General features: G+C 44.1%; 1 protein-coding gene across 2 annotated transcripts in view; it reads right to left on the bottom strand.

Moving 5' to 3' along the window:
* Nucleotides 1-17,065, bottom strand: part of LOC129698312 (protein diaphanous homolog 3-like) — a 463,901-nt gene that overhangs the window by 373,953 nt on the left and 72,883 nt on the right. For both annotated transcript variants that reach the window (XM_055637392.1, XM_055637391.1), the window contains exon 5: nucleotides 9,079-9,215. In XM_055637392.1, the coding sequence (XP_055493367.1) occupies nucleotides 9,079-9,215 (137 nt within the window). The remainder of the gene's footprint in view (nucleotides 1-9,078; nucleotides 9,216-17,065) is intronic.

Raw genomic sequence — 17,065 nt, 5'->3', positions numbered from 1 at the left:
CCTTCTGACCCATAGTCAGCGCATTAGTGACTATCGAGGACCAAATCCTTGAGACGTCATAAAGACTGTCATTACACAGGATAATAAAAGTTCAGGTGAGAAGTCATTGAGAAAGCCAAGAGACATTTTTAGTCTCAACTGAAGGGTCAGGGACACATGACAATAAATTCACTTGAACACTTAATCAACAGCTGTGAAGGAGATTGTAATTTCCTATAAGGAGAAACCCCCACGTAGCTCAAGTGACAATCACTCCCGGACAAGCTCAACAGTTTCAGTGTTTTCCCTATGCCCTCTCTGGCCCCAGTCCTGAACGATAATGTGATTTCAGTCTGCAAAGCAGATGTTGGAAGATCATAGTCTATAGAACAGTACAACAGAAAAACAGCCCACTACGGCCCACAATGTTTGTACCAAACTTGATGCCAAGACCATCTCTTATCTACCTGCACATAATCCATATCCCTCCAATCCCAGCATATCCAAATGCCTATCAAAATGCCTTGGTCCAGGTATCTGCCTCTGCCACTATCCCTGGCAGTGCATTCCAATGACCTGGAAGATTGCAGAGCAGCAGCAGCCAGACCAGCGAGTAAGTGGATTCGCTGAAGGAAGGCTTTGTTATTGCAGTGCATTTGCTGCAGGATGTGGGAAGTGAGGGGCACTGCTGGCGTGTGGGAACTGGTAGGCAGCGCGACTCTCGTCAGCAGCGGCCTCTGCAGCCCGTCCGCGTTTTTATTATTTTCTGTCTATGTTTTTATGTAGTTTTTGTTATTTTTTGTTGGGGTGTGTGTGTGGGGGGGGGGGGGGGGGGGGGGGGTGGGAGGGGAGGGAGGGGGAAACTTTTAAATCTCTCCCTGCACGGGAGACCCGTCCTTTTCTTGTTGGGTCTACGTTGTTGCTGGGGCTGCAACGAGGAGCGGCCTCCAACAGGAGGAGACCGGGGACTCTGGTGCCGACGACTCACCGTCACCGTCGCGGAGCTGGCCGAGTCCGGAGCGGGTGGAGCGGCGGTGGAGAGCTGCTGCTGCTGCGGCCCGACTTCCGGAGATTAGGAGGCTTCAACTGTAGGTCTGGTGGACGGAGGCACCGGGTGCCCGCGGGTCCCTGGAGGGAGACCGCTTTTCAGGGCTCTCGCAACGGCTACTTCTCCCGCCTGAGTTGCGGGGTCGAATGAGCTCCTGGAGCGGGGCCTGACATCACCGCCCCGCGCGGCTTGGAATGGCCGCGGGACTCTGCGAGCGCACGCCGGGGGCTCTAACACCAAGACCCGGTGTGCGACCTTGCACCACCCGGCGTGGCTTTAATGGCCGCGGGGCAATCGCCATCGCCAGCCGGGGGCTTTGACTTTGACATCGGGGGGGGAAGAGTGCAGTGGAGAGAAGTTTTTTTTGGCCTTCCATCACAGCGATGTGATGGATGTTTATGTAAATTATGTTGTGTCTTGGGTCTATTTGTTTGTTTGTTTGTAATGTATGGCTGCAGAAACGGCATTTCGTTTGGACCTCAAGGGGTCCAAATGACAATTAAATTGTATCTTGTATCTTGTAACTGTGTCCAGATGCAGCTCCTCAAGGACCGAGTTAGGGAACTGGAGTAGCAGCTGGGTGACCTGCCGTCCATCGGGGACGACGAACGCTTCCTGGACAGGACCTAAAGTCAGTTCGTCACTACAAGTGTGCAAGAGGTGTGACGGGTAGAGACGGAAAGAAAGGGGATGATGCGAGTGCAGGAGACCTCGGTGGAAGTACCTCTTGAAAACAGGTACACCCTCTTGGGAGCTGTCGGGTCAGACGATGCTTCCAGTCCAAGTGGCGGACAAGTCTGTGACTCGAATCCTAGCACTGAGACTCGACCGGCGAGACCGACGTCAGGCAAAGCCATAGTGGTGGGTGACTTCAATGTCTGAGATGTGGTCAGGAGATTCTGCGGTGACAGGCGAAACTCGAGGATGGTCTGTTGCCTCCCTGGTGCCATGGTCCAAGTTGATTCAGGCCGACTTAAGAACATCCTCGAGATGGAAGGTGATCAGCTGGAAGTAGTTGTGCATGTAGGCACAAATAACGAGGAAGGAGATTCTGCAACGTGAGTATAGAGAACTAGGTAGGAGGTTGAAAAGCAGGACTTCTAGGGTGGTTATCTCTAGGTTACTTCCAGTACCTCGTGTTAGTGACGGTAGGAACAGGGAGATAAGGGACCTGAATGTGTGGCTAAGAAGTTGGTGCGGGGGCAGGGATTTAGATTTCTATATCACTGGAATCTCTTCTGGGGCAGGGATGACCGTACAAAAGGGATGGGTTGCACTTTAATTGAAAGGGGACCGACATTCTGGCAGGCACGTTTGCTAGTGCTACACGCGTGGATTTAAACTAAAAAGTGGGGAGGTGGAGTCAACAATCTGGACAAGTAGGAAAGGTCAGGTTTAAACTAACAGGGCAGGAGGATGGGACCTAATGCAAGGCGACAGAGGGCCATAAAAGGAGGGCAGAAGCAAAAGGTAGAATGGAGATAATAAAAACTAACCTGAAAGCTTTGTGTCTTAATGTGAGCAGCATTCGAAATAAGGTGGATGAAATGAATGCGCAGATAGTAGTTAAGGGATATAATATATTTGGAATTACAGAGACATGGCTCCAAGTTGACCATGGCTGGGAGCTAAATATGCAGGGGTGTTCAATATTCAGGAAGGATAGATAGAAAGGAAGAGGAGGTGCGGTGGCATTGCTAGTTAAAGAGGAGATTAATGCAATAGCAAGGAGAGACATTAGCTGGGATGCTGTAGAATCTGTGTGGGTAGAACTGCGAAATAGCCAAGGGCAGAAAACGCTTGTCGGAGTGGTATACAGCCCACCAAACAGCAGTAAGGAGGTTGGGGATAACGTCAAGCAGGAAATTAGGGATGCATGTAGCAGTCATCATGGGTGTCTTTAACCTACATATAGATTGGGCCAAAAAAATTGGTTACAGTGCTGAGGAGGAGGATTTCCTGGAATGTATACAGGATGGGTTTTTAAACCTATATGTAGAGGAACCGACCATCCTGGACTGGATATTGTGTAATGAGGAAGGATTAGTTAGTGATAGAAACATAGAAATTAGGTGCAAGAGTAGGCCATTCGGCCCTTCGAGCCTGCACCGCCATTCAATATGATCATGGCTGATCATCCAACTCAGTATCCCGTACCTGCCTTCTCTCCATACCCTCTGATCCCCTTAGCCACAAGGGCCACATCTAACTCCCTCTTAAATGAACTGGCCTCGACTACCCTCTGTGGCAGAGAGTTCCAGAGAGTCACCACTCTCTGTGTGAAAAAAGTTCTTCTCATCTCAGTTTTAAAGGATTTCCCCCTTATCCTTAAGCTGTGACCCCTTGTCCTGGACTTCCCCAACATCGGGAGCAATCTTCCTGCATCTAGCCTGTCCAACCCCTTAAGAATTTTGTAAGTTTCTATAAGATCCCCTCTCAATCTCCTAAATTCTAGAGAGTATAAACCAAGTCTATCCAGTCTTTCTTCATAAGACAGTCCTGACATCCCAGGAATCAGTCTGGTGAACCTTCTCTGCACTCCCTCTATGGCAATAATGTCCTTCCTCAGATTTGGAGACCAAAACTGTACGCAATACTCCAGGTGTGGTCTTGTTGCCCAAGGCTCCTTGGGCAACAGTGACCATAATATGGTGGAATTCTGCATTAGGATGGAGAGTGACACAGTTAATTCAGAAACTAGGGTCCTGAACTTGAATAAAGAAGTCTTTGAAGGTATGAGATGGGAATTGGCTTGGATAGACAGGCATGTTATAAGTTGACAGTGGCGATGCAATGGTGAAGATTTAAAGACCACATGGATGAACTCCAGAAATTGTTCATACCTGTCTGGCAAAAAAATAAAACTGGGAAAGCAGCTCAACAGTGGCTGACGAGGGAAGTCAAGGATAGTGTTAAAGCCAAGGAAGGGGCATATAAATTGGCTAGAAGAATTGGCAAATCAGAGGACTGGGAGAAATTTAGAACTGAGAGGAGGATAAAGGGTTCATTAAGAGGGGGGGGAAAAAACATGAAAGAAAGCTTGAGGGAAATAAAAGCTGACTAAAAGTTTCTACAGGTATGTAAAAAGGAAAGGATTAGTGAAGGCGAATGTAGGCCCCTTATAGTCAGAGACAGTTGAATTCAAAATGGGAAACAAGGAAATGGCAGAACAGTTAAATGAGTACTTTGCTTCTGTCTTCACTAAGGAAGACACAAACAATCTCCCGGAAATACTAGGGGACCGAAGATCTAGTGGGAGGGAGGAACTGAACGGAATGCACATTAGAAAATGGTGTCAGGTAAACTGTTGTGGCTGAAGTAGATAAATCCCCAGGGCCAGATGATCTGCATCCCAGAGTACTCAAGGAGATGGCCCGAGCAATCGTGGATGCATTGGAGATTATTTGTCAATGTTCTCTCGACTCTGGAACAGTTTCTGTGGACTGGAGGGTAGCCAATGTTACAAAACACCACTTTTTAAGGAAGGAGAGAGAAAACGGGGAATTATAGACCAGTAACCACTACATCGGCAGTGGGGAAGATGCTGGAGTAGATTATTAAAGATGTTATAGCAGCGCATTTGGAAAGTTGTAACGGGATCGGTCAATGTCAGCATAGATTTATGATGGGGAAATCATGCTTGACTAATCTCTTGGAATTTTTTGAGGATGTAACAAGTAGAATTGATAAGGGAGAGCCAGTGGAGGTGGTGTACCTCGACTTTCAAAAAGCCTTTGACAAGGTCCCATACTAGAGATTAGTGTGCAAAATTAGAGCACATGGTTTTGGGGGTAGGTATTGACATGGATAGTGAACTGGTTGGCAGACAGGAAGCAAAGAGTGGGATTTAACGGGTCATTTTCAGAATGGCAGGCAGTGACTAGTGGGGTGCCGCATGGCTCGCTTCTGGGACCCCAGTTGTTTACAATATATATTAATGATTTAGACATGGGAATTAAATGTAACATCTCAACGTTTGCAGATGACACAAAGCTGAATGGCAGTGTGAGCTACGAGGAGGATGCTATGAGGTTTCAGGGTGACTTGGATAGGTTGGGTGAGTGAGCAGAAGCATGACAGATATAGTATGATGTGGATAAATGTGAGGTTATCCACTGGTGGCAAGAACAGGAAGGCAGATTATTATCTGAATGGTGTCAGATTAGGAGAAAGGGAGGTGCAACAAGACTTGGGTGTTCTTCTACACCAATCAATGAAACTAAGCAGGACCATCCACAGTTTTTTTCCTACACACAGGTACAGCAGGCAGTGAAGAAACCTTGGCCTTCATTGCAAGAGGATTTGAATTTAGCAGCAAGGGTGTCCTACTTCAGTTGTACAGAGCCCTGGTGAGACCGCACCTGGAGCAATGTGTACAATTTTGGTCTCCTAATTTGAGGAAGAACATTATTGCTATTGAGGGAGTGCAGCGTAAATTCACCAGGGATTGACGTATGATGAAAGAATGGATCGACTGGGCTTGTATTCGCTGGGATTTAGAAGGATGAGAGGGGTTCTTATAGAAACATATAACATTCTGAGAGGATTGGACAGGGTAGATGCAGGAAAAATGTTCCTGATGTTGGGGGGAGTCCAGCACCATGGGTCACAGTTTAAAAAAAAGATAAAAAAATAAAAAAGTAGGCCATTTAGGACTGAGATGAGGAAAAACTTCTTCACCCAGAGTTGTGAATCTGTGGAATTCTCTGCCACAGAAGGCAGTGGAGGCCAATTCACTGGATGTTTTCAAGAAAGAGTTAGGTTTAGCTCTTAGGGCTAAGGGGATCATGTGATATGGGGAAAAAGCCAGAACAGGGTACTGATTTTGGATAATCAGCCATGATCATATTGAGTGGCGGTGCTGGCTCCAAGGGCCGAATGGCTTACTCCTGCACCTATTTTCTATGTTTATATGTTACTCTGTGTAAAAAAAACTTTCCCTGCACATCTTCTGTAAACTTTGCCCTTCTCATTTAAAAGTTCTATACCCTCCAACACTTGATATATATATATATATATATATATATATATATATATATATATATATATATATATATATATATATATATATATATATATATATATATATATATATATATATATATATATATATATATATAGATATATATAGATATATATAGATATATATATATATATATATATAGATATATAGATATATATAGATATATATAGATATATATAGATATATATAGATATATATAGATATATATATATATATATATATAATTGGCTGATGTTTCCGCTGACACCTTCAAATTCAACAAGCAATTAGAAGGGCTAAAAGTAAAATGTATTTGGCGAGATAGGTTAAGGAAAATCCCACGGCTTTTTATACATACGTTAAAGATAAGAGAGTGACCGGCGAGAAGGTAGAACCGCTCACAGATATAGGAGGGAATCCATGCTTGGAGTTGAAGGATGTAGGTGAAGTACTACACAAGTACTCTGCATCTGTATTCACTGACGAGAAGGTGTTAGATCTGCGAGATCGGTGTTGAGAATACAAATATGCGCGGGCTGTTTGAAATAGAGGAGGTTCTGCAGAGGCGCTTGAAGAGTATTAAGATGGATAGCTCCCCAGGGCCTAATGGGATCTCTCAGGTTATTGAGAGAGGCAAGAAAAGAAATTAAAAAGCAAGTCAAGTCAAATCAACAACTTTATTTGTCACATACACATACAAGATGTGCAGTGAAATGAAAGTGGCAATCCCTGCGGATTGTGCAAAAACAATAGAACAGAATCAGTATTTACATATTAGAAAAAAAAATTAAAAAGACAACATAACAGTAAATTAGTCTCTGGTGAGATAAGAGTTTACAGTCCTGATGGCCTGTATGAAGAAACTCTGTCTCATCCTCTCTGTTTTCACGGCGTGACAGCAGAGGCGCTTGCCTGACCGTAGCAGCTGGAACAGCCCGTTGCTGGGGTGGTAGGGGTCCTTAATTATGTTGCTGGCTCCTGGTGTATAGGTCCTGCAGGAGGGGGGGGGGAGTGTAGTTCCCATAGTGTGTTCAGCTGAACACACTACTCTTTGCAGAGCCTTCCTGTCTTGGGCAGAGGTGTTCCCAAACCAGATTGAGATGTTACCGAGCAAGATGCTTACTATAGCCCCAGAGTAGAAGCACTGAAGGATCCTCAGAGAGACTGTGAATTTCCTCAGCTGCCTGAGGTGGTAAAGGTGCTGCCTTGCCTTACTCACCAGTGCGGCAGTGCGTGTTGTCCATGTAAGATCCTCTGTGATGTGCACTGCCAGGTATTTGAAGCTGCTCACCCTATCCACAGTAGTCCCATTTATCTCCAGTTGCGTGTACGTCCTCGGATGTTGAGCCTTTCTAAAGTCCGCAATCAGCTCCTTAGTTTTAGTGGCATTCAAGAGGAGGCTGTTGTCCTGACACCAGAGTGCCAGGTCAGCCACCTCCTCCCTGTAGCCTTCTCATCGTTATCGGAGATCAGGCCCACCACCACAGTGTCATCAGCAAACTTAATGATGGAGTTGGAGCTGAACCTGGCCACAGTCATGTGTGTACAGGGAGTACAGTAGGGGGCTAAGGACACAACCCTGGGGGATCCTGTGTTCAGGGTGAGGGTGTTGGAGGTATGTCTCACCATCTTGACCACCTGGGGTTTTTGGTTAGGAAAGATGCTAACCCTTACCGTGGGAACGATGTTATCGGCTATTGTTGCAATGCAGTCCGTGACCTCTTCCGCGAACTCACTGGCTATTCTGGAGCTTGCTTCGAACATATTCCAGTCAACATCGCTCAGTGCATCTTGCCGCATAGCCTCTGAATGGTCAGACCACCGCTTTACGTCCCTCATCACTGCCGCTTCCTGTACCATCCGTTGTTTATACTCCGGTAGCAGGAAAATGGCAGTGCGGTCAGGTTTTCCAAAAGGAGGGAGAGAAACAGCCTTGTAGCCTTTCCTGAACGGCGTGTAACAATGGTCCAGTGTAACAGAAGTTCTTCTCCCCCCCCCCTCCCCCCGGTGACACAAGTGATGTATTGGCAGAAGTTAGGCATGACCTTTTTGAGATTTACCTTATTAAAATCTCCAGCCACCACCATAGCCGCATCACGGTTCTTGTTTTGTTGTCGACATAACACATCGTGTAGGGCCGATAGTGCCACGTCGGTGTCCGCATGCAGTGGAATGTAGACGGCTGTGATGATCACTGAGCTGAACTCTCGAGGAAGGTAGAATGGACGGCATGAGATAGTCAGATGTCACAGGTCCAGCGAGCAGGAACGAGAAAGCGTCTTAATATTCCTAGGGTTGCACCCGTCATTGTGGGTCATGAAGCAAACTCCTTCACCCTTTGATTTCCCGGATTCTTCCGTTCTGTCCACGCAGAAAACAGTGAAGGACTCGGTTGGGCAGATTACCTGATCCGGCACCAGCCATGTCTCGGTCAGACAGAAGATGTTGCAGTCTCTTATGTCCGGCTGAAATCTGATCCTCACCCTGAGGTCATCCAACTTGTTCTCCAGGGACTGGACGTTAGCCAGAAGAATGCTGGGCAGAGGTGGACGGAAGGCTTGGGCTCTCAGCCTATTTCGAATCCCCCCCTGCTTACCATGATGTTTTCTCCGACTTTTTCCCGGAGCCGCGCTCCCATTGTTGTTGCCGCGGCGCGCTCTTGTGATCTCTGTCGGCTATGCAGGATCCGTGAGTATCGTGTCTAAAAGGCCTTGGATTACGCTAAAGTTTTGTTTTAACAGTGTTTTCTGATCGTACATTGTTAGTGCTAATATGTTAGTAGAAATAAATAAATTTAAAATGAATATACAAGTTAACAAAAAGGAACAATCTCCGCAGAGCTACCACAACGGCAACTGGACCCGACCGCACCATCTCCTCTCCTCTAAGCAATTTCAAAACCAATAGTGACAACTACACAATGAATATGAAACTTTTGTATGGTAAATTGACTGCAAATCCGATGTCTTAACGTCTCCGTAGATAATTTAGTGAAAAACTAAATGCAAATTATGATTGGCTTATTGCACTCCGGGATGGTTATCATTACCTGACAGGATTGCTGGTCAACGAAATACGAAGAGATTCCAGAGAATGTAAAAGTCTTTCATCTCCAACACCTGTTTTTAGCTCATGGATGAACTCATGAGGCAACGTAACACCATACTGTTTGTTTTTCAAACCACCCTGAAAAGTAACAACAACAAAAAATCAGATTGAGATCTTTACTATTATACAAGGTTCCAAAACATACCTTGCCCACATTTTCTAGGTGAACATTTGGGGGGGAAGTGTAGAAACTGAACAGATGAGCTCAATTTAAAATATTAGACAAACTATTTAGGCATTTTATTTGTTCATGTTTGCTTAATCCGATGCACAAAACTATCAAGATCAGATGAATTTATTTCAGAATAATTCCTCAAACTGCAGTAGCATTTTACAAGGTGAAAAGTGATGAAAATTAGTGGAACAGTTTACTACAAGAGCTGGTGAAGAAATTATGACTCAGATTGCATAAAAAGATTTGGTTTAGAGGAGACCAGCACACGAGGAGACCAGCACACGAGGTACCTTAGGCCATCAACAGAAGTTCATTACACTATAATTGGTATTCTCATGACCTGGCATACTCTTCAGACCACCATTACAAGCATGAAAATGAACCAACACCTACTCAATTATTGTAAACAGATAGGATGTGAACAACATCTACTTTAAAAGAGAGCTGTCAATGTGGTGCCACCAAAACGACAGAATTGCATGCTAATCAGCAAAAACAACACGAAACACAAGTCAAATGATCACACAGCCAACAAAACATAGAAGCCCTGCCATATCCACCCATAAATAGTGGTTACTTTTACTTTTTATATAGCTAGGAAGAAGCAAGTGGCAAAGTATCAGTTGCTGAGAGGAATACAGAAGGTGGAGGAATTCATTTTTTGCATAGGCTTTTTTTTCCCCCCCGATTTAAAGAATCAAAGTGCAATTTATGAATTACATATGTTTGTGTGTTGTCTGTATTTGTGCCTATGATGCTGCTGCAAATAAGGGTTTCATTATTCCTGTACCTCACTGTGCTTGTGCATTCGACAATAAACTCAACTTGACTTCAATGTAGATCAAAGATTGAGTATCCAGTAAGCAAGTAATTCTGCTCACTCTCCAAAACCTATCCACAATTTATAGGACAACTGATGATGGACCCCTCTCCACTTGCCATGAAGACTGATACAGCAACAAAAGTCAAGAAAGTTGACCATCCAAGAAAATGCTATAGCTTAATTGGAACCCTTTTCACCCCAAACTAAATAAATGTCATCACCAGCACAATATTACCATAATACTCAACATCTGGAAAATGTAGTTATTATTCACCAAGGTTACTCTAACAACATTTCTGCTCATTGTGAATTGGAAAATACAACAAAGCTACAACATCATCACTAATTCTACTTAATGGCACTTTAGAAATGCCTTAATCAGAAGTACCAACCGGGTTCAAAACAGAAATTCGACATGACATTCTCAAGATTAATATTTGAAAGATAGCAAATACCTTGCCGACATTACCCAAAATTCTGCACGTGATTCGCAGTTATTTAAACCTCAGATTACCCAAAGTTAGCATAGTCATTGCTGTTTCATTCCTTCATCTGCAAGAAATAGTAAATATTGCAGACCAAAACACAAAGTCTCATGTAACAAACCATAGATATGTACATGTAGTCCTGGCTATAATGTGCATTTCCAGAACACTAATTGGATACAACATGACTAATGAATTAGGGAACTCTATTTGTATTAGATAGTCCAAAATGTTAGAATGTGATTCTGATTAGGAACTGGAGAACCAGTTGTAGATTACTTTGAAAATTGACAAACAGAAAAAAAACTCTTGTCTTTGGGGAAAAAAAAAAGGCTTGTGCATGGAACCTCCCCACAATAACCAGACAACACTGTCTCTGAAGATCACAGGATACAGCGCAACGACCATCTAAATCAGGGGTCGGCAACATACGTCCCCCGGGCCGAATGCGGCCCATAACCCGAAATCATCCAGTCCGCAGCCTTCCATCATCTCTGGTACCTCCCGGGCCCGAGGCCAAGGCGCCCAGGCGGGGTGACGCAAGGAGGCCTGCACTGGTGGCCGCAATGGTCGAGCCGCCGAGTTCTGGCTATACCGCATCCTGCACAAAGCCGTTGGCACGGCCGTGCACCTTCTGTGTCTGGGCTTCACTGTCCGGATCAAAGATCCACTCTATGATCTTTGGTCGGGTTCAGGGTGGTCAATAGGCCAGGGACGAGTGAGTACGAGCAGTGTCCTCGAAGGGGCGAGATCAATGTGTACACGTGATAAATGTAGCCCTGCATCCGCTCACAGACATGCTTCCTGGCCACTGTGCAGAACAAGGTTGCCGACTGCTGATCTAAATAGACAAACAATTAATTCCCACAAACCAAAAGATATGCTGATAGCTTAGCTGGTTACAATAAATTCCTTCATATAGTTAAGTGGCTAAAGAATTAAAGTTAATTGATAAAACAAATTGATTAATTGCAACAAAACAAAGGAAAATGAGGACTGGGACTGTTTCTCCATTGGAAACCATGAAAGGTATAAAGTTCTAACCACCATCTTTTTGCATCATAATACCCACGATACTTGAATATTTAATACAGACAGAAATCGTGCAAAACATTTTGCAAGTCAAATAACTCTAGTGGAGAAAGAAAGTGTTAAGGTATCAGATTAACACTGCAAGAAAACTGGGAAAAATTAGATAATTGGTGCCTACCTAAACGCTTCTTAAATACCAATATCATATCATCACACCTAGCAGCACATTCCAGGCATCTATTACTCGGTGTGAAAAAAAACTTGCCCCACATATCTCTTTTAAACTTTGACTCTCTTTTCTTAAAGCTATGCCTTTAGCAGTTGATACTACTGGCTCCGGAAAATGTTCTGACTGTCTACTCCACTTCTGTCTCCCGATGTAGAGATGAACTATATTAATTGCAAACTTTAAAATTTCTAATTAGACCACCTATTGATAGAAAAAAGTTAGCCATTAGCTTCATACAATAACTTAAAGATTATCAGCAACCTGTTATTGCAATTACAAAAACTGAATCCATGCCACTTTAATGTACACCTAACACAATCGGCTCCCACCAATGCAAACTCAGTTGCTCACATGAATATTGCACTATTGTTAAAGATTCCTATCTCATTTCAAGTTAAAAAATATATATAAACAATGAAACTCATCATACAGTATTCACGCTGGTAATATACACAAACCTCTAAGCTAATTTGTACCAAGAGAAGCAGTCATAAATTGCAACAAGCCACTATCTTAACTGATTGGGGATACATTTTAACTAAGCCAAACGAATAAATAATTATACTTCATTGAAAAGTGCTGTGAAAAGATCCCCACATTCGGATCAAGTAACAAGTGAAAACACAAAATGCCGATACTGCAACCTGAGGCAAAAGAAAAGCAAATGGCAAGAAACAGGTCAAGCCGCACCCGTGGAGACAAAGGGATAGTCAATTTCAAGACTCTGCTCTCCCCAACCTTTTGTACTATTACTGGGCAACGAATATTAAAAACTTAATCTATTGGATGGACAACACATGCCAACAGGTAAAATGGTTAATATTGGAGAGAGAAGATTGTTCGGCTTTTAATATAGGCGCGATTCTTCTCTCTCCAATAAATTTGAAGAAAATACTATATGAGAAAAATCCGATTAATCACAGTACCCTACGAATCTGGAAACAAGTGAAGTCAACCCTTAAACTGAGAAACTTATCTCTTCTCACCAATTACCAACAACCCTTTGTTCAAGCCGTCTATTTTAGACAAGACGTTCACACACTGGGAAAGATTAGAAATAAAAAAACTGGGAGATCTTTATGAGATGGGAACTTCTCTCTCATTTCAAGAATTACAGTCGAAATATCATCTGAAAGGTAGCCAATACTTTAGATACCTTCAAATACGAGACTATCTGAAATCATATATCCAAGACTATCAATATATGTTTCCAGACACAGTAGACAAATGTATGAATAGAAACTCACTCAAACAAGTTAATATCATACCTATATAATACCCTTTTAAATATACAAACCCCATCGACAGAAGTAATTAGAAGGACTTGGGAAGATGAACTTGGCCTAACAATTTTAAAAGATAGATGGGAGGACAGCCTTCCATACATACACAACTGTTCTCTTAACGTTAGGCATTCGCTAATACAATTAAAAATACTGCACAGACTCTATTATTCAAAGTCTAAACTGAATAAGATCTTCCCAAATGTTCCTCCTATTTGTGAGAAACGTCTCCTTCAGGAAGCAACTAAAACCCATTCCTTTGTCTCTTGTATAAAGTTACATAATTACTGGAGAGGAATTTTTGAATTTTTTTTCAAAAACACTAAAAATAAAATTGGACCCCCACATGGAACTGATCACTCTAGGTACTTCAGAAGCCTGTTCTGAGCTATCACTATTTCAAAGACGTTTCCTTAATTATGGCCTGATAACAGCGAAAAACCTAATACTTAAATTTTGGAAACATACACAGGGCTCGAAATTAACGGTTGCCCGGGTGCCATTGATCACAGAAAATGCCGCCAGGCAACCTAAACGCCGATTCATTTTGCCCGGCCTGGCAACCCAAATACTGGTTATACCGATAGACGCAAAAAAACTGGAGTAACTCCGCGGGTCAGCCAGCATCTCTGGAGAATAGGAATGTGATGTTTCGTATCAGCGGCGGCTGTATTCCTCTAGTATCTTTGATTGCGGGGCAAAGATACTGGGTGCAGGGTGACGAGGGGTCGGAGCGAATGACGGCGACAGCAGCAACACCACCTCCTCCTCCCGCACCCCGCCCGGCGGAAGGAGACCTCCTCCTCCCTCCCTCCCGGCCTCAGTGTGTGAGAGGGGTTGTTTTGAAAAGGGCCGTTGGCGGATTAGTAAGCAGGCAGCCGCTATCGACCTGATAACGGCGGCTGCCTGCAAATCCACCAACGACCCTTTTCAATACAACCCCTCTCACACGCCGAGGCAGGGAGGAGGGAGGGAGGGGGAAGGAGGTCTCCTTCCGCCGTCTGAAGCAGCTGCACCAAAGATCCTATAGCTATAGGATCTTTGAGATGCACCGCTCGGCCCCGCACCTTCCAGTCAGCTGGCGGAGGAGGGGAGGCAGCGGCACTTTGGCGATGGACAGGGACGGCCAAGGCAGCGGGGAGATGTTGTCCAGGAGCGCTGATCTTCCTTCCTCCCCACACTTCCTCTGCCCCTCCCCTCCCCCTCTCTCTCTCTCTCGCCCCCCTCCACCCTCTGATCCTGGGACCCCTCCTCTCTATCCCGCACTGATCCCCATTCCCACCTCTATTCAGTCCTCACTGACATCCCCTGTGCTCCCCTCACCATCCCCCCCCCCCCCCCCCCCAATCTATTCATCACCCTACCCACCTCGCATTGATTCTCCTGGCCCCCCCCCCCCCCTCCCATCCATCATACACTGGTCCCCCAATTAATCCTGTACTGAACCCCCCTTCCATCCAACCTGCACTTCTCCCCCCATTCATATTGCACTGATCCTCCCATTCATCCCGTACTGACTCACCCTCCATTTATCCTGCACCAATCCCATCCATCCAGTAGTGATCTTCCCATTCATCTTTTACTGATCCCCTCATTCATCCTGTAGTGATATCCCATTCATCCTGTACCGATCCCCTCATGCATCCTGTACTGATCCCCTGATGCATCCTGTACTGATCCCCCTATTCATCCCAGACTGAATACCCATTCATCCTGTACTGATCCCCCATTCATCCTGTAGTGACCCCCCCATTTCATCGTGCACAGACCCTCCGATCCACACTGTCCTGACCCCCCCCCCCCCATTCATCCTGTACTGATCCCCCCCATTCATCCTGTGCTGACCCCTACCCCCATCCATCCTGTACTGATCCCCGCATTCAAGAAGAATGGGAGGAACAGTCTGAAGAAGGGTCTCGACCCGAAACGTTGCCTATTTCCTTCGCTCTATAAATGCTGACTCACCCGCTGAATTTCTCCAGCATTTTTGTCTACCCCCATTCATCCTGTACTGAACCCCCCATTCATCCTGTACTGACCCCCCCCATCAATCCCATACTGATCCCCCCATTCAACACCACTGACATCCCCGTGCTCTCCCCTCACAATTTTACATACTCCAACCAACACGTACTAATTCACCTGCCTCAATCCGTCCATTCCACACCGATTGCCTTCTCAATCCACCTACCCACCCCGCATTGATTCACACACCACCTGTGCTTCATGGTCTTCAGAGCGAACATTGATTATGTTTGGTAACGGAATGTAATCAAATGTGTTTTAATTCCCAATGTTATTATTTGTTTTGAAACCTTTAAACATATTACCAAAAGAAGATTTGCTGCAGTTATGTCCTTTGGCCATCTCTAGTCAGTTAGTGTAATGTTTAACCTGTCAGATGGGTATAGTCGGTTTTAACAGCTATTATCATAAAATGCCTTTAGAAATTTCCTTGCACCCTGTATATTTTATTATGGATAAATTATGTGGGAAGCCAGAGTGTTTCTGTACCAATAGCAATAACGACCCAAGCTATGGCCATGTCATGGTAATTTTCGGTCCTTCACAGAAAACATGCTTGCATCAATCTGTAGTGTGTATGGTTAAGCATATATGTTACCATGGTCCAGGATTTATTGACACAGGTTGATCATATGCTGAATAATCCAACCACATTTTTGTTTGGAAGTGGAAAGAACTAATAAAAATTGTATTAATTGCAATGTGTAAAAAGAGTTGAGATATTGTATTATAATTTTGCTGCATGTCATTGTGGTATATATCATGTCTTGATTGGTGAATATGTTTAATTTGTGAGTTATTTAAAGCAGAAATAATATGTGAATGTAGACAAAAGTGCAGGAGAAACTTAGCGGATGCAGCAGCATCTATGGAGCGAAGGAAATGGGCAACGTTTCGGGCCGAAACGCTTCTTCAGACTGATGGGTTTTGGCCTGAAACGTTGCCTATTTCCTTCGCTCCATAGATGCTGCTACACCTGCTGAGTTTCTCTTTTGTCTACCTTCCATTTTCCAGCATCTGCAGTTTCTTCTTGAACATAATATGTGAATGCTTCATTAAGCATAATTCCGACTGGTAACTACGGACTTCGTCTGAGCACATTATCGTACGCGTCATGCAAACCGTCTTCAATGACCACCTAAACTGTCATTTGGCAACCTAAAAAGCTGTCAAGGTTGCCCGGCTGGCAACAGGGAAAAAAAGTTAAGCGAGAGCCCTGATACATCTGTCCCTACTCTTAAGATGTGGATTACAAACATGTCCGACACACTACATCTTAAAAATATTTGATTTGTCTTGGCAGAAAAAACAGATAATTTTTCCAAGACATGGACACCCTTTACCGATCTCTTACAAGGATAGTATGGCGCAACACAACTTTGGATTTAAATCCAACTATGGGTTGAGTGAGGTGGGTGGGGAGGGATGAGAGGCAGGCATATCACCATTTTTATCTCTCTTTTGTTCATTTTTTTTTCTATTTATCTCTTCTCTCTTACTTTTACCCACTCTTTGGCTACACTACTTTGGTAGTCTACGGGTCCTATCTTTGCACATCTCACTTTTTCTCATTCTTGGTCTTTCTCTTTTCTTGTCTTCTAATTCTAAGCTAAAAAGTCAAAATTGAAGCTGTACAATAACTGTATAATTTTATATGCCGTTTGTACATCTGCTTCTAATAAATAAAAATTAAAAAAATAAATAATTTCAAGACTCCGCATCAGGATTACGTGCGTAGAGGGACGTTAGCCAGTCTAAAGGAGCTGAAAGGGAGAGAGGCGCTAATATATGATAGGTGGAAGCAGGTGAGATGAGGGATGAAGCCAGGTGGGGGAAAGAGGAAAGGGGGTTTTGAGCATGGTGGATGATTTAGTTT

The sequence above is a fragment of the Leucoraja erinacea genome, chromosome 6 (assembly GCF_028641065.1).
Source record: "Leucoraja erinacea ecotype New England chromosome 6, Leri_hhj_1, whole genome shotgun sequence".
NCBI classification, from domain to species: Eukaryota; Metazoa; Chordata; class Chondrichthyes; order Rajiformes; family Rajidae; genus Leucoraja; species Leucoraja erinaceus.
Note: the sequence above shows the minus strand (reverse complement) of the source record. Positions and strands in the feature narration are given on the sequence as shown.